The 27804-nt window shown below is 38.3% G+C and overlaps 1 protein-coding gene across 5 annotated transcripts in view; it reads left to right on the top strand.

Annotated features, from left to right (window-relative positions):
* BTBD7 (BTB domain containing 7) overlaps positions 1-27804 on the top strand; it is a 67220-nt gene that overhangs the window by 18351 nt on the left and 21065 nt on the right. For 2 of the 5 annotated variants that reach the window (XM_006925546.3, XM_015599682.2), the window contains exons 2-4: positions 2581-2768; positions 3452-4531; positions 27515-27723. In XM_006925546.3, coding sequence (XP_006925608.1) covers positions 2687-2768; positions 3452-4531; positions 27515-27723 — 1371 coding nt within the window. In that variant the 5' untranslated portion in view covers positions 2581-2686. Of the gene's footprint in view, positions 1-2580; positions 2769-3451; positions 4532-13792; positions 14405-17848; positions 17953-25540; positions 25593-27514; positions 27724-27804 lie in introns of those variants that run through there. The other 3 variants (XM_015599683.2, XM_025042013.1, XM_025042012.1) reach the window with 3 other exon arrangements.

Genomic DNA, 27804 nt, shown 5'->3' with positions numbered 1-27804 from the left:
CTGTCAGGTGTGTACTCACTTCTCATTTCTGGAAGGGAACTATATTTGTCTGCTCTGGAAATTTTTCCTTCAAACATTTAGGAGGAAAAAATTGCAAAGATAAATTCTTCATAAGAGCCTGAATGCCAAGCCTGGTTTTGAAGCTTACCAGTTCTGTGACCTTGGTTAAGTAACTAATCCTTCCATGCTTCATTTCCTAACTTCCCAGTCTCTTCTTGTATAATATGGGGAAAAAAATAATAGACTGACTTACAGCTTCCATTATCGAGAAAATTCAAGGAGTGAATTCATGTAAATTGCTTAATCACAATATACATGTATCTTCAGATTTTTATTTCTATAAGAAGCTAACATTTAAATTCTAGCTATGAGTTTTATAGATCAAAATTAAGCATTTAAATATAAACCAAAACAGTTTTGATTACTCTGGAATCTGGATGATGGAGGCTTGGGTGCTCATTATTGTCTCTTGCATATTTTTGAAGTTTTTTTGTGATACAATTTAAAATCAGAGATGTGGCAAAGGGCTCCTGTAGATCATGCTGAATCCTTCGTTTCGGAGATTCACAATGTACCTTAGCACTTAAAAGACGCTAAAAAGTCCTGAAATACAGAAAGCTATCAGGCTTTGTTTATTCCTGCATCTTTCAAATTTTGACAAGACTCTTTGGAAAAGCTGGTCTTGGGGGGGGGCGGTTTGAGGAGAGATGTTGATTTTTATTTTTTAAAAAATTCTCATAGTGTTGTTAATTTTTTGTTGCTTTCAACATGACTTTTTCCCCCCTCAGGTCTGCTTATAATCACTGAAGCTTATTTTAAGCCAGTTAGATCATTTGATTCAGATTGATCATGTCAACTATTGACAGAGGGAGCTTCCCCAGAATGGTGAATCTAGGAAAAGGATTTGTCGGCTTTCTGGAGCCATTGCATCCTGTGAGCCTCTCGTAGTCCCATAGGCCTCTCTTTCTCTTTCCTGTCATATTATCTAAAGATTGAATTTCTTCCTTTTTTATGTAGGAGACAGATAAAGCTTGCCTGGAATGAAAACATCCCTGGAGGGATTAGATTATCATTAACTCTCATTTCCAGCATCTAAAGGTTGCAGATTAGATTAAGAAATAAATAACATGATACTGTGATCCATTTGGCATAGGGTTTTGGTTACCTAAGAAATAAATTGAACTTGTTTCCTGAGAATTTTGAGAAATATAGTACTGTAGTACTAGAACTACACAGTCAAGGTTACCCCCAGGATTTGGAACTAGGGATACACAGTGAATTTAAGAGTTATATCTGATCCAGAAAAATCTCTCCCACCAAGTCTTTCTAAATCCTATGTTTGTTTTAGTTTTAGAGCTCCAGTAGGAGATGTGAATGTCACCCAGATCAGTTCATCTTAGTGGAATTCCCATTGACTAGGAGCTACTAGGAGGAGACTGAACCTAAGTCCCAAAGACACTTATTTCAAGACACCTCTCTATCATGAGACCTCAGCTGTCCCTGTGGCGCCCATTATAGTGGCAAATGGCCAAGCATCCTTACGTCAGCCTGTGACTTCACTAGTGCTTGCTAGCTGTTCTTGTGTGTCCTGTGGGGCTGATGATGTCGTGTAACCTTTATATGGTTGCTTTAAGTTATCTAATTGTGCTCATCATGAAATTGAAAATTTTTAAAAGGCATTTTTGACACAATATAAATCTCAAACAGACCAACGTTGTAGTGTTTTATGTCCCTACAAACCTTAAAAAATTCTCAGATGAAAATAATTCTCTCTCATGTGTGCGTGTGTGTGTTTACCTATTTGTTAAAATACTTCATTCTTCATTACGAAGCTAGATTAACTGCCTCCTGGTTGGTTTCCTAACAGTTCCAATAATAGATTTTAAATTGTGTTGTCTCTTAAATCATTATCACTTTTAGTCAGATAAATTTTATATATCCAGATGCTGTAAAGATTTAGACCTATTCCTATTAACCCCGTCCTCTCTTAGGGTTTCTTCTCTGTGTATATGTATATCTCTTGATGGCAGTTCTGAAAGTTAAGGTTCCACGGTGTGGAATTATTCTGCAGTTGTTAAAATTGTCTCTTACTAGTACTGCTCTGTCCATGTTAAGTCAAAATATCAGATAATAGACAGCAGTTTCACAGATTAAAGATCACTTTAAGCAGTTATATCTAAGGCAGAAAAACAACAGACTTAATTACTTGTCTGCCCTTCGTATGTGTGGTTGGTTGCCTCTAGGGATTAAAATATTTGAAAAATTTATTTTTAGTCTAAATACTTTTCCCTGTGATTTGAAATACTCTTTCTATAACTATATAAAGTTAGTCTGATATATTACTTTTTACTGTCATATAAAGTATACAATTAATATATTTTAGGGCTCAAAATTGCGCTAGCACCGATTTATAATTCAAGGTTAACTTTACATTTTCTGATACTTTTACATGTGAGTGTGACAGAATGTCATTATTTGCAAATAAAGGCAGTTTTCAGTAGCTTGTTGTGTTTTTTTTTTTTTTGACTTGCAATTTGAGATACATTTGAAAAAATAAAATTATTTTTGTTTCATATCAAGAAATGGACGAAAAGAGGCTGCTGGATCCAGGGTTGAAAGTTCGTAAAGGCCTCTGGGATTATACTCTGAAGAGCCAGCAGATGGAATGCCTGAGTGACTGAAGAAGATGGGTGCTAATGCATCTAACTATCCTCATTCCTGTTCCCCGAGGGTAGGGGGAAATTCCCAGGCCCAACAGACCTTTATCGGTAACTGTTCTAACTTCATTTTCTTTCGTGACTATAAATAGAATTGTGTTTTCAGTGGACTTTTTGGACGAAAAGAGAATTGAACTATGAATAAGTTATAGATAATTATTCCGTAGCATCCAGGTTTTCTTCTCAACAAGTATAAACCTGACTTATATGATTTTTATCTTAACCAAGTCACTATAGCACAGTCAGTCTTTTCTTTGGTTGTCTTAACCATAATTGCCAATTACCCTAAGAAAAGGAGCAATCTCCATTAGTGTGGAAATAGTGAAATACATGTTTCTTGTGTCCTGGTCTATTTTTTTCCCCCATACAAATGCAGCTTTAGGGTAATTAAGGGGAAAAAAACTCACAATTATATAAATGTAATATTCTTAATTTACAAATCTGCCTCTCATTTCCTAAAAAGCCATGATTAAGATCTGTGATACCTAATCCTTACTAGCCAGAGAACCAAAAGCATTTTTTAAAATTATGAATAATCCACTGTTCTGTTCCTTATTTAATATAAAAATGAGTTATTTGAACTTTTTATCTTCCTTTATAAAAACAAAGGTTAATTTTATTTGAATGGTTCAGGAATGTCTTCTGTAAAAATTTTTAACATGAAATATGTGTTAAAGTAAATGTCGAAGAGGAATGTTAAAAATGCATATTCATTTGTTTAATTTCCTTCTTAGGGACATCATCGTATTCTCAGCAAGGCTATGGTTGTGAATCAAAATTATATAGTCTTGACCATGGCCATGAGAAACCACAAGACAAAAAAAAGAGAACCTCTGGCCTTGCCACCCTCAAAAAGAAGTTTATTAAGCGTCGAAAATCTAATAGGTCTGCTGATCACGCCAAGCAGATGCGAGAACTCCTCTCTGGGTGGGATGTTAGAGATGTGAATGCATTGGTAGAGGAATATGAGGGAACTTCAGCCTTAAAGGAGCTTTCTCTACAAGCCAGTTTGGCTAGACCAGAAGCCCGGACATTGCAGAAAGATATGGCCGATCTTTATGAGTACAAGTATTGTACTGATGTAGACTTAATATTTCAAGAAACTTGTTTTCCTGTTCATCGTGCCATTTTGGCAGCAAGGTGTCCATTTTTTAAAACACTGCTTTCTTCCTCACCTGAGTATGGGGCAGAGATCATAATGGACATCAACACAGCTGGTATAGATATGCCCATGTTTTCTGCTTTGTTACACTACCTTTATACGGGAGAGTTTGGAATGGAGGACTCAAGGTTTCAAAATGTCGATATCCTCGTTCAGCTAAGTGAAGAATTTGGAACACCAAATTCCCTTGATGTAGATATGCGTGGACTTTTTGATTACATGTGTTATTATGATGTCGTCCTTAGCTTTTCTTCAGACTCTGAACTTGTCGAAGCTTTTGGTGCAAATCAGAACTGTTTAGATGAAGAGCTCAAAGCTCACAAGGCTGTTATTTCAGCACGGTCCCCATTTTTTCGAAATTTATTACAAAGGAGGATACGGACTGGTGAAGAAATCACAGACCGAACTTTGAGAACTCCCACAAGAATTATATTAGATGAGTCCATTATACCAAAAAAATATGCAAAAGTTATATTACACTGTATGTATACCGACGTGGTGGACCTCTCCGTTTTGCACTGCAGCCCCTCTGTGGGGAGTCTCAGTGAAGTTCAGGCTCTCGTCGCAGGGAGACCAAACATGACCAGGGCAGAAGAAGCCATGGAACTTTACCACATAGCACTGTTTTTGGAATTTAACATGCTTGCACAAGGTATGCAATTCTGATTTTTAATTTTGATTTCTAAAACTGCATATTTTTTTTCCAGATTGGAAACACAGCTAATATATTCCATGATTTCAGTGTTTGGGAATTAAAAGGGTCGGTTTATTTTGAATGTATAGTTAATGACCTCTAAGTCAGAGAGGATTAGTATTAATGTGGCTCTTCATTTAGCATTAAAACCAAGGATTCAAAACTAGTGACTAAGAGCAGTAGATGAGACTCAGGGCTCTTTCTTCCCCAATGTAAGGTAATGGGTATAGCAATATATAATTACCCGGCTACCACCCCAGCTACACCCTGTCTGCACCCAAACTTTGAACTAGCCCCGTTTCCCAGATTTCAGGTTATTCTTGATCTAGGACTTCTTGGATAACTTAGATTCTTATATGTACAATCAATGCCTTATTGAAGCTGAAGTGTTTAGGATAAGAATGAAAGCTTATGACAATGGTGAAGATACTCACAATTGGATACAGATTTATTTGAATCAAAGAATTGGGCAGGGTTTCTGATTTAAATTTTAAAATATTCTATATCTTTTCAAGCTCAACGTGTACATTAAGCAACAGCCTATAGTGTTAAGGCGTATGAGGCATACTTAATGCTACACTCATGTGCCTTCTTTAATTTAAACTCAAATTTTAAATTAGGACAGCACATTTTGTGTTATAGGCAAATGAATACATGAAAGTTACATTAAGAGAATATATGGCTGTTGGTAAACAAAATCTTGACATTTCAGAGCTGAAAAGAGATCTTCCATAGGAGAGCAAAGGGAAATTGCTATCTTGACAAAATGCATTCTTAGCTTTCTATGGCCATATATTAAAAGAAAACAAGCTATATGACATGAAATTACTTGAGAAATTTAGCTGATGAGTATTTGCTAAAAGAATATTAGAAGTTGCCAATTAGAAGAGAATGTTGATGGTTTGGGTTAAAGACATGAATTTAATTAAAAAAAAGCCAAGCACATTTTTCTAACTTGAAAATAATGTGTATTGTATGGCTAAATCAACAAGTTAATAGGACACTGAGCAATAGAAAATGAAAGCCCCAGTTAAATAACATGTCAGTAATAAAACGAGAGGAATTATATAGAAGGCGGCATTGATAAACATGAGGAAAAAGTTGAGATTTCTGTTGCATAAAGAATATTTTAAAATCTTATTTTTACCATTACCTTTTTAGTAATTGTTCTAATTTTATTTTATTACCACAATCAAAATATCATTAAAATATTTTCTTATTAGTTTAAAATACAAATCATAATAATAGTAGATTATTTGTCAGACTATAGGAAAATATGTTATCAAAAATAACCTGGTAGCTTGACTTTTTATTCTGTAAAACCAAATTTGTCAGAAAATGCCTCTAAAGAAAAGGTATAATAGGTTACAACATTACCAAAAAAGTAATCTCTATTTTCTCAAATTGATTTTATTTTTGACATGTTTAAAAAATAAGAAACTAAAGTGTAGTATAAATACCTGGCTGTTTTAAAAAAGGGGAAAACATTGTTAATATAGGTTTGTTTGTTTTTAAATTTTGAATGAAAAGTAAAATCGTGAGCCAGCTCTTGGATCTTAGGTAATACTTGATCTAGAGTTCTTTTATTTGAAATGAGTTAAAACTTTTAAAATCATTTAGCTAGAAATTGTATTTTTTTTTAGTACTTTAAAGTATAAAACAACACTCCTTGTGTGACCTTAATTTGGTTACTTAAAAAAAAATTCCCTTAGATTTGGGTGAACATTGTTCTCTATTTCCTTTCATTAGTCAAAATATAGAGTTTGGATTATTTGGTGCTTTCTGTGCTGTATGTAGGCCTCATCTTTCCCCCAAGTCTATGATGCTGTTCATATTAAGGTTTATAACAGACCATTCCTTCAACATAATTTTTACCTTATTTCCATGGAAAGGAGAATATTTGGTCACCTGGAGAGGGATTTTGTACAATAAAGTTTAAGAGCTCAGGTGCTAGAACCAGACGAACTGGATTTGAATCCTTCACTACCATGTCTTAACTTGTGTAATACTCTGAGGCGTCTATTGTGTGTAACGCATTAATGTCTCGCCCATGCACCCAGCATGATACTACTTATGTACCCTTTTGGAGAGAAGAAAGTAGTCACAAAATCATTTTCTGTGTTTTGTGGTTCAGACATAGACTCCCAGTTAAGAACAGCTGTGAGAAAGTAATTAGTATAAAATTAGTGATGAGGAGCAGAAAAGCCTGTTGGGCGACTCAGGGCTAGGGCCATGTTCTATTCTTGCATCTCCAGTGCCTGGAAGATAGTAGGCACTCAGTAAATGTGTTTTAAGTAATGACTGTTAACGTTTATTCCAAATCAGATTTAACTTTTAAAAATTAAAGCCCAGTTTTAAAAGGAGACAAATTTTATCAAGGGAGGCTGGGACCGTGAGACTAGATACGTTCTTCAAGGTGGAGAGGTGATTTAATAGTTTCAAGAGCATCATAAAAAGAAGCAATATAGGCAGACAGCAGGAGTGATTTGGCAGGTGGTTAAAAGGGAGGATTCCTGGCCTACACCGAGAATGTGTTTTATTCAGAGAAGTAGGCAGTCACTATTTGGGAGGTGAATCAACAGATAATGGGCTTCAGCTTACTGGGCTGGCCTTTTAGGACTAGATTTAACTTCACTTGATTTTCTATAGAGCAAATTGAACATAAGTTTATATGTGTTTCCTCCAGAGCTGTAATATTATAGTAAAGGAATAAAAGAAGTATAAATCCTCAAGGACAAAAATAATCTGAGAAGCAAACAACAGTGAATAAAAGGATATTGAAATTTTTGGAAGCTAGAAAGCAGATAAAGAACTGATTACTGGTTTGCCAGAGAGGAGAGGTCTGTTAACTCCAGAGCCGTTAAAGAGGACTAAGGAGAAGGCAGGGAGGCAGTTCTCAGGGGCGCTCAGCACTCCGGAAAGCCCGGATAAGCGTGGTGTGGAACTGAAACGAGAGATGCGAGTTTGAGTCTGAATACTGACCAGATGGACCCATTCCCCCGCCCTGGCATTCACCTTTACACATGGTGTCAGAAAGGAATGGGATTTTGTTTGACTCCGTGTAATGAGGTGGTACCCTCCGTAAACAGGTCATTCCCAACACACCTGATTTGTACCACCTTTTATTAAGTTCCCACGTGTATATGGGTCAGTCCTTTTTCGTTTCAGTGGTCCATTTGTCTATTTTTATATCAATATCACTTGGAGCCAGGCGGCAAATCCTGACCCTCCCATTCAGTTCTCTTCTCCATACAGCTCCGCAGCTAAACTCAAGAGACCTGAAATTGATTTTCTAAAAAAGTTGAACTAGAAAGACTCCAAATCTGGAAATAGCTGCAAGGGGCTGGGGTGAGGTGGGAAGGTACAAGGTTGAAATCTGGAATTATGTGAACACCTACAAACTAAACGATGGAATCACGCCTTTCCCCGGCTGTGGTCCAAGCCAGGCAGATGCAAGACAATAAATTAGAGCTCTAGAAATGGTAAACAGCCCAAGAGTATATATACCTATAGATACTGGTGTTTTGGAGTTCCATGATAAAGTTGTGCTCCGAAGCTACATGATGAGAAGGCCAGTTTGCTTTCCAGCGGTTATACAAAGAAAAGTACAAATAGTCCCCCCTTATTCGCAGTTTCAGTCATCCACGGTAAACCACGGTCCATATATGTTCAGTGGAAAATTCCAGAAATAAACAATTCATAAGTTTTAAATTGTGTGCTGTTCTGCGTAGCGTGATGAAATTTTACGCCATTCCGCTTCATCCCACCCAGGACGTGAATCATCCCTTTGTCCAGCGTCTCCATGCATATGCTATCCACCTGTTAATCACTTAGTTGCCATATTAGTTATCAGATAGACTGTCTGGGTACAGTGTTTGTTTTCAAGTAACCAGTGCTTCGTCCCAATGCCTGTGTCGTTCACCTCACTTCGTCTCATCACATAGGCATTGTATCTCACGTAATCACAAGAAGGGTGAGTACAGTATAATAACATATTTTGAGAGATCACATTCACATATCTTTTATTACAGTATATTGTTATAATTGGTCTGTATTATTGTTGTTGTTAATCATTTACTGTGCCTAATTTGTAAGTTAAATTTTATCACAGGGATGTATGTACAGGGAAAAAACATGGTATACGTAGTGTTTGGTACCGTCCGTGGTTTCAAGCACCTACTGGGGGTCTCGGAACATATACTCCATGGATAAAGAGGGACTGCTGTAGACAGCAAGGCTGTTTGTGCAACAGAGGTTCCAAACAGCTGTTTACCGCCTTACTCTTAAATCTGAAAATCTGTCTAAGGCTCACTGGACATTTGAGGAAAACTTCCAAATTGAGACAGAGATCAGAACAAAAAGAACAAAGTGCTAGAAGAAACAAAGTGAAGGAAGCAGGAAAAAAAACTTCAATTAAATAAACATATCCTTATATAAAAGAATGTTTTATTAAATCAGCTGGACACAACAAATAGAATTCTATAAAAGTAAAAACAGGAGCTCTTGGAAATAAGGTAGTAGAAATGGAAAATATGATAGAAGGGTTGAAAGGTAAAATTAAAGTAATCAGGAAAATAAAAGAAATGGACAACAGTGGAGACAAATAAGAAAACTGTAGTATTCATTCAGAGGTGTAACATCTTAATAGACAGTCGTTTTAGAAACATGTACCAGAGAAAACGAAGAGAAATCATCTAAGGAGTAATACAAGTTTCATCCCTTTTGCTAAGGACCACCAGAAAAAAAAGAGAAGATTCTAAAGTGTTGCATAGAGTAAAAAATAAGATTCCTTACAAAGAAATAGGAATCAGAATGGTATTGAAATTTCCAGTAACAGCTATTGAATACTACAGTACAGTGGCATAGTGCCTTCAAGAAGCTGGTGGAATATAATTTTAAACACAAAATTCTATACTTACCCAAACTGTCTATGAAGTGTAAGACTAATAAATGCATTTTTCAGTGTTGCCTCCAAAAATTTAATCTTCCCTGCACAACCATTCAGGAAATGACTGAGGATGTATTCCACTAAACGAAGTTAACCACGAACAATGAAATGTGGAGTCCAGAAAATGGGGTCCAGCAGAGGAGGGAAGGCAAGGAAATCCTGGGTGCTAGCTGTGCGTTCGGTCTAGCGGATATGTGTCCAGTCTAGACCGGACCAGGAGGGCGAAAGACTTCCTCTGGAAGAAGACAGTTAACTGAATGTTTGAACACTTAAGTGATAAGCGACACTGAGTTTTTATGGATCTTTTGGTGCCTTTATGAAGAATTAGCAGTAGATTTATAGAAAATGAAGCAAGCGAGAAAGGAGAAAGTATCTCTAAGAAAAAAAATTACATTTGGGAGAAAATTCTAGTACACACCTTGGCTCAGCAGTAAACAGTATTTAAATAGTCATAATACTAACACTGAACATTGATTTAATGAAAACTATAGAGAGGTAAATACCAGAAAAAAGAGGTAAAGAACTGAGAGTAGTTACCTCTAGGGAGCAAGACTGGGAGTGGAAAAGAGAAAGGGGAAAGGGTTTTGTTTTTAAAGTAAGCTTTTTATTACTACTGGGTATAGGACTTTAAAAGTTATGAGCATATACTGCTTTGATTACAAAATTAATTTTTATAATAAACGTATGACAGTGCTCAGAAGAACCAGAGAGACCTCGATAGGCCACAATCTGAAAAACCTGGGGAATTTATCATATCTATCAGGAATGTTAACTAATGAGATCATGCTTATAATTTTAGTTTACAAAGGGCTTTCACTTTCTCTCATTTGATCACCCTGACAACTTATGGGTATGGTGGGGCTCAGAGATTAACAACTAGCCCTTTCCCAAGTTTGTAAGTGATGCAGTTGTAACTCAGACCAGCTTTTCTGACTCCAAGCCCAGGAATTGGGACAGGGCGAGAGGGTAGCAGTATGCAAACTGGTTTCCAGGGGTGAGGGTGGAAGGCCACTGTGGCCTAGTTGTAGGACCAAAACAGACTAGTGATTGAAGAAGCATCAACTCAGAAGAGTCTCAGCCAGGAGCTTGACTTGTGCTGAAACACTTGGGGTGGGGCTGTGCACTTGCAGAAGGTAAATGCGGGCCCAGCTAGGAGTTTTAAAAACTGGGGACAGGGGCCTGAGTAGGTCACCACTCAGACTTGGCTTCAGAGCGCTTAGCCAGAGAACAGAGGGCTTTTCCTGAGTAGGCTATTCTTTCTTGAATGGACAATTGTTCTTGTATTGGTTATTTGATTTTTTTGGCTGTCCAGCATAAGGACCTTCCTAGTTTTTTAATTCCTCGCTGTATAGGTCCTGAAAGAAGGCAGAGCCCAACTCCTAGTATAAAAATCTAAAAGATCAGATACTTGCTTTCCCAGCCTTCTCTGTGGTTCGGGCTTAAGCATGTAACCTAGACATTTTTAATCTAGAGCTGAAAGCAGGGACTAGAGAGAATTTTTTTTTTTTTCCTAAGGGGAGAGGCAGCAACACCTACTGGGAAAAGAGAGGTCAATAGTGGTGGTGCCAGTGATGGCATTCACTGTCCAGGCAGCAAGCAGGAGCGGTAGTGGCCAGGGTTCCAGGGCAGCACAAGGTATTCACTGGGCTGTTTCTGTGATAACAGCCCTCACTCCACAGGTTTTCTTTGCTCTTGTTTGTTTTCTGAGCCTGGTCTCTAACTTGCCCAGCACCTCTGGGCTAACAATAGCCTATCAAATAAATTCCTTTTCTGTTTAAGCCAACTATGGTTTTTTTGTGGTTGCAGCTTAGAGGTCTGGTTGATAACTACCTACATTAAAAGGACTAGTATATAAAATTCTAAAATAGAGGACTAGATTGGAAGAGCCTGAAATGGAGGATCAGGTGTTCAATCACTGACTTTTCACAATGACCTTAACATACACTATGTAAACAACTCTGAAAAAGTGAGAACAGTGAGAATATATTACTGATTTATAATTTTTTTGAGTAAAAATCCACTCTTAAGAACTATGGGTTTTCTCATGAACTTTAACAACCCACAGGCCTACCATAAGAATTATGTTTTCTTGTCATAAATATCGTTGATCTCCAAGCAAAATAGCCCAGAATTAGCACCAACATCTACATGCATATTCCAGTGCAGGACACTTTACAGTAATATACTTCAAGCTGCAGACTTTATTTTTTTCATCTTGATCAAACATGTATTTTTAAATCTTTGGAATATAAAATTTATAACTTTAGTTCTAAAATGAACTCTAATACATTGCCCATATTTTTGGTCATAATGCATATGATTATATTTTATTGAATTAAAAATCTAATGGGGAAACAACTGAAAGCAATGACCTAATTTTTTCCCTTAGCAACTTGGTCAGATTCCAAGAGCATGTGACTTGAAACAAATGCAAACTAGCAAAGACTGACTGACTGTCCCCACTCACTAATCCATTCCTCTGTCTTCCTGTCTTCTCCTTTGTCCCCGTGTTGACACTGTTCCTTCTGTCTCAGTTCACTGAGCAGGCGGTTCATTTTACTTCAGTCTGTAATTGTTTCCTCTTCAGCAAATTAGTCCGAATATACTTCCCAGAGAACGATGGAGCTAAGTTAAACAATTATCAGTAGATCAGAGTAGTAAATGTAGGTTTCAGTTCAGTTAAACATGCAACAGATGAATTTATCTCCGTTTCAGGAATGGCAATTCAAATGACTCAAGTTATACATCTCTAATAATGAAACTTAGTGCTTAATTTTTTTTATTCAATTATGACAAGTTCTAAAGTGTAATTTTTAATTGCATATTTCAATTTAGAACTTAAATCATTTTTCCTGTAGACTACAGACATTCTACCTCTGACCTTCCTCCGCTTACACCATTCTTTTGTCTTGGAATACCTTTGTCTTTGATCACTAAATGTCCAAATTTTACCCTGTTCAAGACCAAACTCACATGCTACTTTCCTTGTTTTGTCTTAAGCATTCCAAATTAAAAGTCTTTTTTGCTTCCTGCAAACTTCTAAGATACTCATTTTTCCGTTAAGTTTTTACATCTTCTAACTTGTTTTGGCATTATCTTTGTACCTGTCTCATTTGCTCTATCAATTATGTACTCCTCAAAGACAAGATTAAAATCTGGTCATCTTTAAATCACCCTAAGAGCCTAATACAGTGCTTTGCTCTTACTAGACTCTCAGTTACATGTTTTGAATTATCTTTAATACCTATGAAAACTGAGTAACTTTTCTTTTTTAAAAAGGGGAATGCATATAATGTTTAACCCTAGAAGTTGCAAATAAAATGAAAACACTGAACCTCAAGCTAGGAGATTATATGAAGTATTATTTATAAAAATAAGTTTAGGTGTCATCTAAATGATATACAACTTTCTACCCTTAAACTCAGTTTTACGTTAAATTGCAAATAAAATTGTCTCACCAGCTCTTTGTTGGTCTACTGATATGAAATAGAGTATCAGTAAGATTTAAAATATTCGAGGACTATAACCTGTCAATCAAATGGACCCTTGATATAGAATTAACACTATGTATGATTCCTATACTTTACTCATTTACCAAACATCTGTTGAGTTCTTTCTGTATGCCAGGCCCTGAGATTCAAGTAATGAATATGATACTCTAGCAGTGCCAATAGGCAGTTACTACTACATGGTAGGAGAGCACATAGGAAGAAGAGGAGCCCCAGACCCCAACACAGGGAGTCAAGGAAGGGGGACAAGAACTGCCACAGAAGGTGAGATCTGGAGAATGAATAGGAGTTAAGTAAATAAAGATTGGATGTAAAGGGGAGCCTGTCAGAAGGAACTGTGATGAGACCAGGGCACTGTCTGCTGGGTGCGATAGATTGCAGAGATAAGAGGTGTGACAAGAAATGAGGCTGCAGAGCAAGCAGGGCTGTGTTAAGAAAGAACTCGGTATGCCATACTGAGACTTTTGACTTTATCTTGAGCATAGCAAGTTCTGTGACCTGACTTCATTTGCATTTTCTGGAAGATTTCTGGCTGCTGCATGCAGAGACCATAAGAAATGTTCCAGAAATAGTGGGTTAAAAAAAAGTTAAGCAGGTAAAAATCGATAAATTATATATCAGAAATTAATTTTTTTTAAAGTTTCTTACTGTATATATTTATTTATTCCATAGAATTTTTCGAGCACCTATGTTTTGCCAGGCACTGTGTTAAGCACTTGATTCACATTGTCCTCTGTAGTCATTACTACCTCCATTTTACAGATAAACTGAGGCTTGAAAATATTGTCACCTGGGATTACCTCACGAAAGTGTTAAGGCCTAGATTTGAATGTGGTCTTCCTGACTCCAGAGACTTTGACTTCCTCCTTTTGCGGGGGAGAGACTATGATCTCTGCAAGAAGAAATCATCTGTGAGGTGTGTGGTTTTGAAGGGAGCACGTGATCATATTTAAGAGATAACGAGGAGATATAAAAAAATTTTCTGAAAATCATAATTACATGTTTCTACCCCCCAAAAGCCTTGAATTTTTCTTTAATTATAATGAAATTAAAGATACTAACTTATCGTTTTATCACTAGTGGGGAAATGGTTTAAGGATAGTAAATAAGGTGTAGGTGTAAATGGGTATTTTTTTAGATAAAGAGCTGTGAACCTGACTTTTTCACATACTGAGGACGAGTATTGTTTTTATTTAACTTGTTAATAAATGATCTGTGAAAGAAAAGTGCACAGTATTTAGCTTGTCGCTGACTTTCTGTTTCCTTTATGATCCTTCGCGCTGCTTTCTTGACACTTATGCTCCCTTTCTACCCTCTCCGATTCCTCTCAAATCCCTGTGCTTGCTTTTGAGATGAAATATAATAGGACAGCAGGTACCCTCAATGGGGAAACTTAATTATAGTAATAGTTGCCATTTATTTAAAGTTTACCACAAGTTAAATAATATACTAAGTGCTATGTATATATTATTTAATCCTCAAAATAACCTGATGAGGTAAATTTTGAGGATTAGGAAACATTTTCCAGATGAGGAAATGGGCAGGATTTTACACATCACACAGCTAAAGGGAATTTGGATAGGGTCTCTGGTCAGTCTGACCCTAGTGGTGTATCTTGCATCTCTCTTTCAGCAAGATGCCTGCACATAAGAACTTGTGTTCAATTTCTAGGTGTCCAGCCATCCTGAAGGTCATGGTTAGACTCCCCTGAATTGTAGTATAGCAGAGGCTTATTTATGGTGCCTGTGTGCAGAGAACTGATATCCCATGAATACTTTTCATTATGCTGTTCTCACCCCCAAAAAACTTAAGCATTAATATTAAAAATGCCATAGTAGAGAACACTTATAAAATAAACATTAAAAAAATATAAATCTGTATTCAATTAAGAATCGTAAGGGTTCTTCAACTTAGTCTTTCTTTTTTTTCCTTTCGTAGCTTAAAGAGGAATCTTCAATCTTTTATCAGTGGCTGTGAGCTTTAGTCTCCTCCTCTATTTACTGAGTTAAAAGTTCTTGAAGGTTTTCAGCTTCTTTCTCATCTTCGTCTGCTTTTCCTTCTTGCACAGCTTGGCAGAAGCTTAAGGGGAAATAGTGCAAGCACTCAGTGTACATTTTCACGCACAAACAGCATGAATCTCACTGATTGCCACTTTCCCATCAGAAGGGAGTAATGTTCTCAGAGTAGAGAACCTTCTCATTTCCTTTCCAGTGTTTGCTTGGGTTTTGTGGTCAGCGTTTGAATTTATACTGAGCACTGAGGGAAGGATCTCCCGGCAACTTTCATAGCCTGCTGATTTTCGTTGCTGTTATTTGACTTTTTGAATAGATAGAACATTCACATGGAACAGAATTCAAAAGGTACAGAAGAGTTCTCAGCAAAGAGGCTCCTGCCCTCAACCACTCAGCCCCCCTCACAGAGACAGGCAGTGTTACTGATTTCCTGTGTCGTCCACCCATCCAGACAATCCAGAGGTTGTCTCAGGACATGACTTTTAAAATATATTGAAAGTAAACATAAAAAGATATTTGGAATAGATCTATATATAGTATTAGTAATGCCTTTTAGGATTTAGCTATTGCAAGGAAATCTTATGACTATTAAAAGGGGCAGAAACTTAAAAGATATACTTCCATGTGGATAACTATGTTACACTTTAAGACTCTGCCCCTGTGTTATCCTTCTCCATCCAACGGGGATAACCAAATTCTGAACATGAGCCAAAAGGGTATGAGCAATGAAACCCAGAAAATCTCGGCTCGCTTTTTTTCTTTGCAGTGAAAATAGATTTAATCTAGATTTCTTGTTTTCCCCAGCTTTATCGAAATATAATTAGCATAAATTATATAAGTTTACAATGTACAACGTAGTGATTTGATAAATATATAGATTGTGAAATGTTTGCTGTAATTAGGTTAGTTAGCACATCCTTTACCTCACATAATGAACATTCTGTTGTCCTGTTGAGAGCGTTGAAGCCGTACTCTCCCAGCAACTCTCAAGTGTGCAGCACGGTGTTCACTGTGGTCCCCACGCTGCACGTTACTCATCTCGTGACGGGAAGTTTGTACCCTTTGAACGATGTCTCCCATTTCTCCCACCCCTCAGCTCCTGGCACCCACCGTTTTACTCCGTTTCCTGTGAGTTTGATGTTTTCAGATTATACAGTATCTGTCTTTGTCTGAATTATTTCACTTAGAGTAAAGCATTCAGGGTCCATTCTTGTTGTTACAAATGGCAGGATTTTCTTTTTATTTATGGCCGAATAATATTCCATTTTATATATATATATACACCACATTTTCTTTATCCGTTCTTCCATTGATGGACACTTAAAATTGTTTTCAAGACTTGGCTACTGTGAATAATGCTTCTTCGGTGACCACGGGAGTGCAGATATCTCTCTGAGATAGTGATTTCATCATCTTTGTGTATGTATGTGTATATATATACACATACACACACACAAACACACACCCAGAAGTGGGATCGATGGATCAGATAGTAGTTCTATTTTTAATTTTTTGAGGAACCTCTATATTGTTTTCTGTAGTGTCTGTACCAGTTTATACTCCCACCAACAGTGCACCAGGATTTCCTTTCCTGCATGTCCTCACCAGCGATTGTTATCTCTTGTCTTTTTGGTAATAGCCATTCTAAACGGTGAGACGATATCCCATGTGGTTTTGATATGCAATTCCCTGGTGATTAGTGATGTCGAGCACCTTTTCATATACTTTTTGGCCATTTTTTAATCAGATTGTTGTTTGCTGTTGAGTTTTATGAGTTCCTTATATACTTTGGATATTATCTCCTTATCAGATGCATGGTTTGCAAATATTTTCTCCCTTTCTTTAGGTTGCCTTTCATTTCACTGTTTCTTTTTCTGCACAGAAGCTTTTTAGCGTGATGTGGTCCCACTTGTTGATTTTTGCTTTTGGTCTTATATCAAAAAGTTTTTGCCTAGACCGAGGTCAGGAAGCTTTTTTCTGATCTTTTTTCTAAGTGTTTAACAGTTTCAGGTCTCGTGTTTAAGTCCTTAATCCATTTTGAGTTAATTTTTACGAGTGGTACAAGATAGGGGTCCAATTTCATTCTTTTGCATGTGGGTATCCAGTTTTCCCAGTACTGTTCTTTCCACATTGAATATTCTTGGCTCCCTTGTCAATCGACCTACTTTTTTTTTTTGCTGAACTATGATACACTTTTACCTAAAATATTAATTGCAGTTCTTACCACTCTTCAGAGAAGTAGTAAAGCTAGATATGGTCTGAGAAGACAGCTGAATTAGATCAAAGGAGTAAGTACCAAGGGCAGACTGAAATGATTGGGACTGTCCAGTATGTCAGAAAGGGTATTGCTAAGATGATCACAAACTTACTGTAACAAGTGACCCCTAAGATGACCCCTAATGATCCCCATCTTCTGATATTCATACCCTTATACAATCCCCTCCCCTTACATGTGAGTGTGACCTACGGCTTGTTTCTAAACTATATGACGTGTCAAAGACAGGGTGTCACTCCCATGGTTACCTTACACTGTATGAGACTCCATCTTAGTAGCAGACTTGCACTAGAGACCTTTTCCTTGCCAACTTTGAAGAAGTATGTTATGAGACGGCCTGTCGAGAGGACCATGTGGAAAGAATTGCAGGCAGCCTCTAGGAGCTGAGCATGACCCCCCCATCCCCACCCCAACCCCACCAATAACCAGCAAGAAGCTGGGCTCTTGGCGGCCATGTAACCACAAGGAGATGAATTCTGGCAGCAACCTGAATGAGTTAGGAAACAAAGTCTTCCCCATTTGAACCTTCAGATGCGGATGCAAGCCCAGCTGACACCTCGATTGCAGCCTTATGAAACCCTGACTGAAGACCCAGGTAATCTGCGCCCAGACCCCAGGCCCACAGAAAATATGAGGTGATTTGTTTGTTGTCTTAATCTACTAAATTTATGTTAATGTTACACAGCAATAGTACATCATTTAATCTTACGATTTTATTTTCTGATGTCAGAACAGATTAATATCAACAGTTTCATGCGATTTAACTTAATTAGGGAATAAGAATAATTTCAGTTCAGTTCATCACAGAGCCTTCAAGGTGGTTACAAGCCACACCTCCACAAAAGTGCAATTCAGGAAAAGTGGTGGCATTAGCCATAGTCCCAGCTGCTGCAACTGGCTGGAGCCTACAATTGATATTCTCATCATAACTATATCACTCAGAGTTCAGTCAGAGTTTAGTCATAACTATATCACTGAGCAGCTCTGACTTATGGGATAAGGGAATTATTATAGGAGTGGGCCTCACACAATTGTGGAGGAAGCTGGGACAGTGAAGGTCTGAAAGGGAAAAGGGCGGATCCAGAGGATTTGTCAACCAGTCAACCTGAGAAACCAAGCACACTGAGCTACAGAGGGAGGCTGTGAAGGGTGCACATGGAGAGTGTTAGGTCCATGGATCTGCAGGCAAGCATCTGGTGGTGGTGGCCTGGGGCCACTGTCATCACCAGGGCTGCAGTTGGGAGGGAGAGCTGGACGCAGAGCAAAGGAGAGTAATAGTGAGCTAGGACCCACAGGTATTTTTGTACCTGCCTCTCACCACATTTAGCTATGGAGACTTTAAAAGAGTCATGGCTGCTGCTTCTGCCTTCCAGATCTCACACATTTCTCTTTGGCCAACTTTAGCTTGGAACCATACAGGGATGGAGATTGCGGGAAACAGGTCTAGCATAAGCAAATGGAAACATTGTGGAACAGCATAATCTCCCTTTTCCATCTCCCAATCTAGATTTCCATCACCCTTTGCCAATACTTTAGAGGTCTAGGTAGCCTGCCAGGCGAGGTGACTCAGATCTTCATCCCAGAGGTATCTGAGCTCTAGCTGCTTTATCCATGGTTGCTGCAGTTGCCCAGTCTTCATTATCACTGGGCAGAGACGACACCAAAAGATGCCTCAGTGAACCCCCTGGATTCCAGGTGAACACCTTCCTGCCCTGTTGCAGTGCCACAAACTTAGACCCTGGTCCAGCACTCTCAGGATCTTCTCCCCAAGCCTCCCTCCCAGAACAGGGCCTGCTTTACCACTTAGACTGTGATTACGGGTGATCAGATCCTGATCAGTGGCTTGGAGGTAGTAGTGAGAGGGGACAGGAGCAGGTTTGAAGAGGACAAGCATTACCTGCAGGGACCTCACAAGAAGAGACAGTTGTCCTCTAACAAGGAGTTGGAGCTGCTTCTCCCAACCAGGAAAGTTCAGGCAAATCTTAGGGTCTAACATTGCTAGTTTATCCACCCAGATAACCCTATTCTAGATTTCTGTGTCCAGCAGTTCATATCAGGACCCAGATTTTATTATAGCAGATTTGCCCAAGCTTTGCATTCAGGTCTTTTTCTGTAGCCCTGATATCCTTAAAATTAAATCTCGAACCGGAGTTTTGGTAGTCTGCCCCACTAGTGACGAGTTCATAGGTGTTTTAGAAAACTTAAACCTTTCAGCAGTGCTCAGTGCGGATTGTAATACCGAAGGGAGGGAGACAGTGGGAAGCTCTTCAGTAATTGATGTGCGAGGTACTAAGGATATGGACAAAGATGGTGTTAGGAATGGAAAATAATGCTAATTGGAGAGAATTTTGAAGGGAGAATCAGTAGGACACATTGACGAGCTATACATACGGGTTGAAAGAGGGCGGGTCGGCACAGTCGAGTTAAGATCGCCAGGCTAGAAGAGCATAGTGCTGCCGGGCATCGGCCTCCTAATAGTATTTAAAATAACTCAAAAATCAGGTGGGACTATTCCATCCTATATGTGAGAAGGTGATCCAGCACAGGGTGATAAGTGAGAGAATCAAGAGTTAGTGATAGAAATGCCTGAATTCAAAGCCTCTCTGCTCTTTCTGCTACTTCACGTGTCCTCACTTTGCTCTTGTTTCATAATTCCTGTCCTTGGGGTTTGGAATACAGGTGGGTAGGAAAGAATCGAAGCAACTTTTCCCCCAAGCCTATTTGCACTTGAAGTCTCATTTCAAACTCTGGTGCCACAGAAGAGTCGGTGTGCCTTCTCTAAGGCCAGCCTTCTTGTAATCTATTGCAGGCATACCCTGGAGATATTGCAGATTTGATTTCAGACCAATGCAATAAAGGGAGTGTCGCAATAAAGAGAGTTGTCATCTTTTTTTATGGGGAAGGGTCTTGCCTTCAATTTGTAAGAAATGCAACATCTGCGAAGCACAATAAAGCAAAAATGCAATAAAACGAGGTATGCCAGTATATTTCATGTTGCATGGCAAGCTGTAATGTCCTTCCACAGTTCCTTCCCTTTCTTCCTTCTTGCCTGTTTCCTTCTTTCTCTTCTCACCTCAACTCCATATGAAACTCCGAATCTGGAAGCTGCTTATATGTTTATTTCCTGATCCACATGAGCCAGTGAGAAGGTTTCCCGCTGGTGCTGGCGAAACAAGTGTGAGGGTATACCTAAAATAACAAAGGGTATGAGGGTGGCAGTAGAGACAGATCCTGGCAGTGTATTCATGGAATCTGTCAGCACTGAAGCTTACTTTAGTTATCAGGAACAAGAAGAGAAAAACAAAAATGTTGATAATAAAAACAGCAAGTGGTCGTATTTAACATGCAGCAGTAACAACCATTTGTATTACTAAATGTCAGGTTAATTTGTTTTGCTTCTTTATATCTCTGTCTTAATCATTCATGTTATGTAGCTCAAATTTTTGAAGAGAGGCATTTTTGCATATATGAAGGATTAGAAAAAATATTCTGGTGAGAGAACAGAATAAAGGATCTGTTAAATGAGGTTGTCACACTAGCAAAAATAATTGTAAGAAGTTGACTTCATACCATCTGCCAGTCTCACAATGGTATTGTTGAAAATCTACCTGGGCAGAATGCATGGGCACCTTTGAGCCATTAAATGTCTCGGCTATGGCTACAGGTGAGTTTTTCTGTTAGACAAGGAAATCGTTAAAAACTTTTAAGTTCATCCAAAAAGTTATATGGTTTAGTAGTCAACCATTGCTGTGTAACTGGAGAATGCCAGTGCTGTGTATCAATGAACATGTATTTCTCATAAATTTCCAGGCCAGCTGAAATCACACATTTAAGTTTGCAGCAGTTGGGTCACTCTGGTTGCCACTGTGGGTCAACAGGGCTGAGTTGACTGTTTCCAGTGCTGTTCGTTCTCCTCCTGGGACCAACAAGCTGTCCACAGTATGTTCTTACTATGACAGTGGCAGAGGCAAGAGGGCAAGCCCAATTCCTAAAAGTACTTTTAAAGCCTTTTATCACATCACATCCACTAACATTTCATTGGTCAAAGCAGATCTCCTGGTCAATTCCAAAGTCTTGGGGGAGAGATGCATACTCAACCCCGGGGGCGGTGGGGAGATCAGGAGGCTCATGGTAGTGAGTGTGTCTGAACAGTAACCTACCACATGTGTATAATAGTCTAAGCTCTAAAGTTCTAGTTTAAAATGATAGTCATTCTGATTGTGTCATGTAGTTGTCTTTAAAGAAACATGAGATGTTTACTGTTTTATCCGTCATTAGGAAGTGAGTCAAACTCTTGGAGGGGAGAAAAAGGAAGAGAGAGTTCCTTCTGAAAGTTAATTAGTACCAAGTGGGAGGAAACAAAGTTGACGTTCATATATCCTGAAACTGGCAAAGGGAAAAGAATTCTAGACAGAGCAGTGCTCTTCGAAGTGTGTCTACAGATGTTCATAGCAGCATTATTCATGGTGGCCAGGACATGGAAGCAACCGAAGTATCCTGCAACAGATGATTGGCTAAAGAAGCTGCGGTACATATATACAGTGGAATATCACTCAGCCATAAGAAGAGATGAAATACTGCCATTTGTGACAACGCGATTGACCTTGAGATAATCCTGCTGAGCGAAATAAGCCAGACAGAAAAAGTTGAAAACCACATGGTATCATTTTTATGTGGGATGTAAACCTAAAAGCAACAAACAGGACAAACAGACTCATGGACATGGACAATAGACTAGTAGTTACCAGAAGGGAAGGGGGAGGTAGACAGGGTAAAAAGAGTTAAATATGTGGTGATAGAAAGAAATCTAACTGGGCGGTGAACATACACAGTGATAGATAGATAGATAGATAGATAGATAGATAGATAGAGAGATAGAGAGATAGAGAGATAGAGAGATAGAGAGAGAGATATAGATATATGTCTTACTGTTAAATTGTACACCTGAAACTTACTGGATTTCATTAACCAGTGACACCATAAAAAAAGAGAGAAACAAAGTATGTCTACAGGGAGATAAGTCCAGAAATTGAGAGTAAGCATTTAGAAACTTTTGTAGCAATTGCTACAATATTCAAGCAGCATTTTTACTGAATTTTTGCTGAGGTGTTAATCCATGGCAGATTAGAAATTTAAAAAGACAAAAAACTGTTCTTTGATCTGCGATAATTTGAGACTAGCCATGATAGAATATGGCATTTTGTTGGATGTGGTTCCATAGAGTAGTGGTTAGCACGTCTGCTTTACATGCAGAAGGTCCTAGGTTCATGTCCCAGTGGAACCACGGTCTATGGTCCACAGCCATGCCACCCTGAACAAGCCCGATGTCTGATCTCAGAAGCTAAGCAAGGTCGGCCTGGTTACTACTTGGATGGAAGATCATCCAGGAAGAGCAGGTGCTGTAGGCATAAATAATTTTTTTTTAAATATAGCATTTTGCTCACTAGAAACGAATACCTGCAGTACATGTAAGTGGACCTTCTGACTTATACATAGGTCTTCTGAAATTTAAGTTAGTACCACTTTGTTACCAAAGAATCTGACCATCTTTTAGTGTAGCACTGTTTTGGAGACCTACAAGCCTGGTATAAAATTTACCAAGAAATGGCATTTTGTGAAGCCTCTTTGCATCTCACTTTCTGGCTTTCCCTGCCAGCATCCCTTTGGCCTCGCTGCTGTATTTACATTTTCATTTTGTTATCGATAACCTTAGCAAAAGGCAAATTACCGCTAATTGAAATCTTTTACTATAATATGAAAATATGACAGTATTAGATAAATCTCTTTAAACATACACCAAGATTCCTTTTTTTTTTCCTGCCTAATTGTCTTCCTTTTACATTTGTGAGTAGTTAATATCACCATGTTTGGTGTATTTATGGGGTGCTTTTCTGTTCATAAGAGAAGTGAACAGAAAAGTGAACTTCTAAAGAGAGTTGATTACCGGAAGGCCTAAGTTTAGAGGCACAGAAAGGTCGGGGAGGGGTAATTCTTAGAAGGGGACGGAAGGGTACCTTTGGTTAAGTATAACTTGTTTTTTTTCTAGTTGTATGATCTTGGCAAGTTAATCTTTCTGAATCTTAGTTTTATCATCTGTAAAGTGAGAAAAATAATACCTTCTTTGAGAAGTGCTAGAATTAAATATTCTAAGTTAAGCACAAGCTTGGTACATAATAAATTTCAAAAAATGTTAGCTATTGTTTGTTTTTAATTATCTGATAGGTGTCAGGCACTGTAGAATGAGAGATAAGATAGGGTGTACCCCAAAGGAGCCAGTAGAGGATGTAGACAAATGTATCAGAAATATAAAATAGTGTGAGACTTTGATGCTATTACAGAGAGAAACACAGGTTGGTTCCATGAGAACTTTTAGGTAGGAGGAACACCTGACCTGGGTTTTGGAGAGCAGGATTAAATTAGGCTTTTGAAAGAGGCAACATCTAAGCGGAGTCTAAAAGTTGTGAGGAGTTAAGGAGAATTCAGAGCATTTCAGAAGAATGTAAATAACATGTAAAAATGTAAACAACCTAGAAGTGAAAGGATTTGATGTAATTCTAAGAAATTGTAAGTAATGCAGTATGACTAGAGAGTAGATAGAATATGAACAGGGACGGGGCTGGAGACGTTGGCAGAGGCCAGATCATTGAGAATAAGTGATTTGGATTGTATCTTGAAGTCATTTGCAATCTATTGCATAATTTGTTACATATCCAATCTACATTTTCAAAGATCATTCTGGCAAGTATTCAGAATGGATTAGAAGGAAGAAAGACGAGATGGGAATTTTCGTAAGGCTATTTCAATAATGCAGGAGAAAAAATCAGATTCTGAAACAGGCGGTAGAGATTCAGTGGAGGGGATGGATTCAAAATAAGATAGAAAAGTCAGCATTTGATGGTAGCTTGGATGTGGGCTTTGGGAGACAATATTCAGATATCTGGTTTTGATGATGGGGAGATGAGATATCCTTCATTAAAATGGATTTTAAAAAAAGTGAGAGGGGGTACTAGATTTCCCAGAGGAAATGAATGACTTTTATATTTAAGATGTCCGCAGAATATCCACGTGGAACTCTCCAAAGGGAAGTTTAAGGAGTGAGTCTGGGAGTGAGGGGAGAGCTCTGCACTGGAAGCGCAGACTCGAAAGCCATGGGATGCAATGAGAGTTAAGGCCATGGAGGCAGATGAATCACTCAGGAAGGCATGCAGTAGAAAGAGCTGTGTATTCACAGCGCTTGGCAAGTAGGTACTCCAGAATGTTTGAATGAAGGAGGAGTGTCAAAGGGACAGTCTCATTTAAAGCCCATGATAACCGTGAGTTAGGAGTATAATCCAGTTTTACAAATGAGAGGATTTCAGGCTCAGAGAGGTTAAGTAATTTGCCCAAAGTGACTGCTGCTACATGGTCAAAGTAGGATTTCAAGTCCAAACTGTCTGATTTCAAAGCCCATTTTTCCCCTGCCACGTCGTCTTTGTAAACCTCAGACATTTAAATATATGCTGTTATCATGAATTCTCCCTCCTTTACCTCTGCCAACACTCCGGTTTAGTAGGAATGTGAACATTCTTTTAAATAACCACTTTTTCTCTAATTTCCCCTCCTTCATTCCTGAACATAGCTATCAGATTGCCTTTCTGTCAAATTGACGCATCACACCCAACTCTAGTCCAATGCCTGCTTTAAAACAACAGACTGACAGAAGTCCCCATGGCCTACTGCAAGAGGCCTGTCCTCAGCTTGGCCTTCAAGGCCCACCATAAAATCATGAGAACTGTTCAGAACTTTTCCATACTTCCACTTCTCATCAGCACATACTCATGTGTTTGGGTACTGTTTACATGCACATTTCTTTGTGGTGGTCTTGCTGTTCCTTATAAGGATTTTATTTTAATGTTTAAATTAAAAAAATATTTAGATTACATTACTCACGTTTACTCTGTTATTGTTTTTCTACAAATGATTTGATCCTTTTGATGAAAGCAGCTTAGATGCCCTCTGACCTTAGTTCCATATCCAGTGTAGGCGTTCTTTGTCCTCTGTCCCTAATGTGGTGAGCCAGCCTTTGCTCCTATACTTTTCTGGAGGGAGCCTTTTTTTTTTTTTTTTTTTTTTGAGGGAAGGAGAGGAGAGCAATTCTAATTGCTAGAAATTTGAAATTCAAGATCGGAAATTTTTTTTAATGTTGAAGCAAAATCCCCCTTTTAACAGCCATTCGTTTCCCAGGACCTGCCCTTGGAACAACAGAGAAGGCAGCTATCTTCTTTGCCTTATGAAGGTCTGTAAGACATTTAAAAATAGTCCTTATGTCTCTAAGCCAAATAATCTTTATTTTGCGCTTTTCTCCTGTGACAAGTCTCAGACTCTCTACTGTTCTTCTGTCCTCCTCTGAGAAGTTCGGAGTTTTGTCAGTGCCCCATCCAAAACACAGGGAACCGAACAGAACATAGCACCTATAAGAGAGCACAACATAATTCCTCTATTAGGACTGTTTGTATCTTAAAAGCTGGAGATTGCTTCAGCTTTACAGCAGCCATGTCACATTTTGCATTCACTAAGTTAAAATACCCAGATATTATTTTTACATAAGTGGTAGTTAAGCTAGCTCTCCCCTATCATCTACTATCCAGTTGAGTTTCTTTAAATATAGAACGTTCTGATTTTCCTAGTTTTATTTCATCTTCGTTTTGACCCATCATTTTAGCTAGCTACGATCATGTTATCCAGTGTGTTAACTGTGTTTCCCAGGTTTTCATCTGAAGATTTTGAAGCATACTTTCCACATCTTCGTTCAAGTTCTTGATAAATATCGCAAAAACAGAGACTCCTCAGTCCATTCCCCGAGTTAATCAGGGCTTCTTACAAATGGTTCTGTTAACCATTGTTCTGTCATCCATCTACATCTCTTCATCTTATCTGCAAAGATCTCATTCGTACAAACAAATTTTTATTTAGCACTTACCATGTGCTAGAAGGTGCTAGAGATACAGTGAAGACAGCAGTCTCTCTCGTGGAGCTGACAATCGAAGAGACATCGTGAAGTTAAATGCTTTGCAAAATCAGGTTGCACAATTTTCTCTGATACTTTCCTTATCTGGTACCGTACCAGAAAAGAGAATGAAACATTAGTTTTTGCAGACTTTCTCTTGGCTGTTAATGATTTCGTATCACCTGAAAATGGGATTTATTACTTTTCTCTCTTCACCTTTCATGGTTTCACAATAACTTTGAACACTGGAAGTCTCTGGAGTTCATTGATGTACTTTGTTTTGGCTCTGTCTTCTAAAGCTCTGAGCTCATTAGTCTATTTAGCCACGTTTTTGTTGGTAGTGGTGGTTGGTATAAAGACCTCTTTTTTTCTCCCCATATTTTTAGGGCCCTTTTTTTTTTTTTAGTAAACGTAGTTATGAAGAATTTCTTCCAATTTTAGCCACTTTCCCTTCCACAATCTTTGTCATTCGGATTTTACTCATATTTTACCTTTATGTTTTGAAGTTGTCTTTCCTAAGGAAAATAGCTGACTAGTCTCAGATTTTATTCTTTTCTTGGAGCCCTTAAGATGCCAGAGTCACTTTCTCCAAGATCTTGGTCTTTTTCACTTAAACTACTTATTTATTTTTAATTTACCAGAATTAATCCCAGCTGAGCATAAAACTGCAATATTTTGTCTATCCTGAGGGATATAAAGTATCAAAGTTTTTTGTTTTTGTTTTCGTGTTTTGGAATGATACCAAGACCAAATGTCCTCCTAGTTCACAGAAGATAACCCCACTTGTCTTCGCGAGTGGACTCGCTTATCACTCAGATGTCATCCATACTCTTCCTCTGACTAGCCCGTTTCTACAACTCTATCATTTCTACCAGCTCTTCTTTCCCCTTTGGTCCCGTGTCCTCCACAACAGTGTGTTGCTCAAATTGTTAGATTCGCACAAAGGTGTTTATTTTCCTAAACAGTTTTGAGGATTCCCTGCCTTCTCCTATGTATCTGACTCTATAGAACAGCAGATTTCCTAGAGATGTCGTTATCTATTGTTACCTGTTATTGCCCCATCCCACCAAGTCTTGGTGATTTCCATGAGATTTTATTTATCTCCTTGCTCTTTTTTACAATTGCTACTTTTAAGTATAGTGTCTAACACACTAATGTTCAAAAAGTAATATTTATGATTAATCTCAAGAAGTATTTGCCTTCTCTTTTAGGCTGTGAGGATATCATTGCTGAGAGCATCTCATTAGATACCTTAATTGCCATCCTCAAGTGGAGCTCTCATCCATATGGCTCTAAATGGGTGCACCGACAAGCTTTACATTTCCTCTGTGAGGAATTTTCCCAGGTCATGGCTTCGGATGTTTTTTATGAACTCAGCAAAGACCATCTGCTTACTGCTATCCAGTCTGACTACCTACAGGTAATCATTTATACACCTCTCAAATTCATTGTCATTCATATGTGCACCGAGAAACCCATCTGTAATCATCCCCTTGTCTGA

This window comes from Pteropus alecto, unplaced genomic scaffold (assembly GCF_000325575.1).
Source record: "Pteropus alecto unplaced genomic scaffold, ASM32557v1 scaffold8, whole genome shotgun sequence".
Lineage (NCBI taxonomy): Eukaryota > Metazoa > Chordata > Mammalia > Chiroptera > Pteropodidae > Pteropus > Pteropus alecto.
The sequence above is the reverse complement of the archived record's forward strand: the minus strand, read 5'-3'. Positions and strand labels throughout refer to the sequence as shown.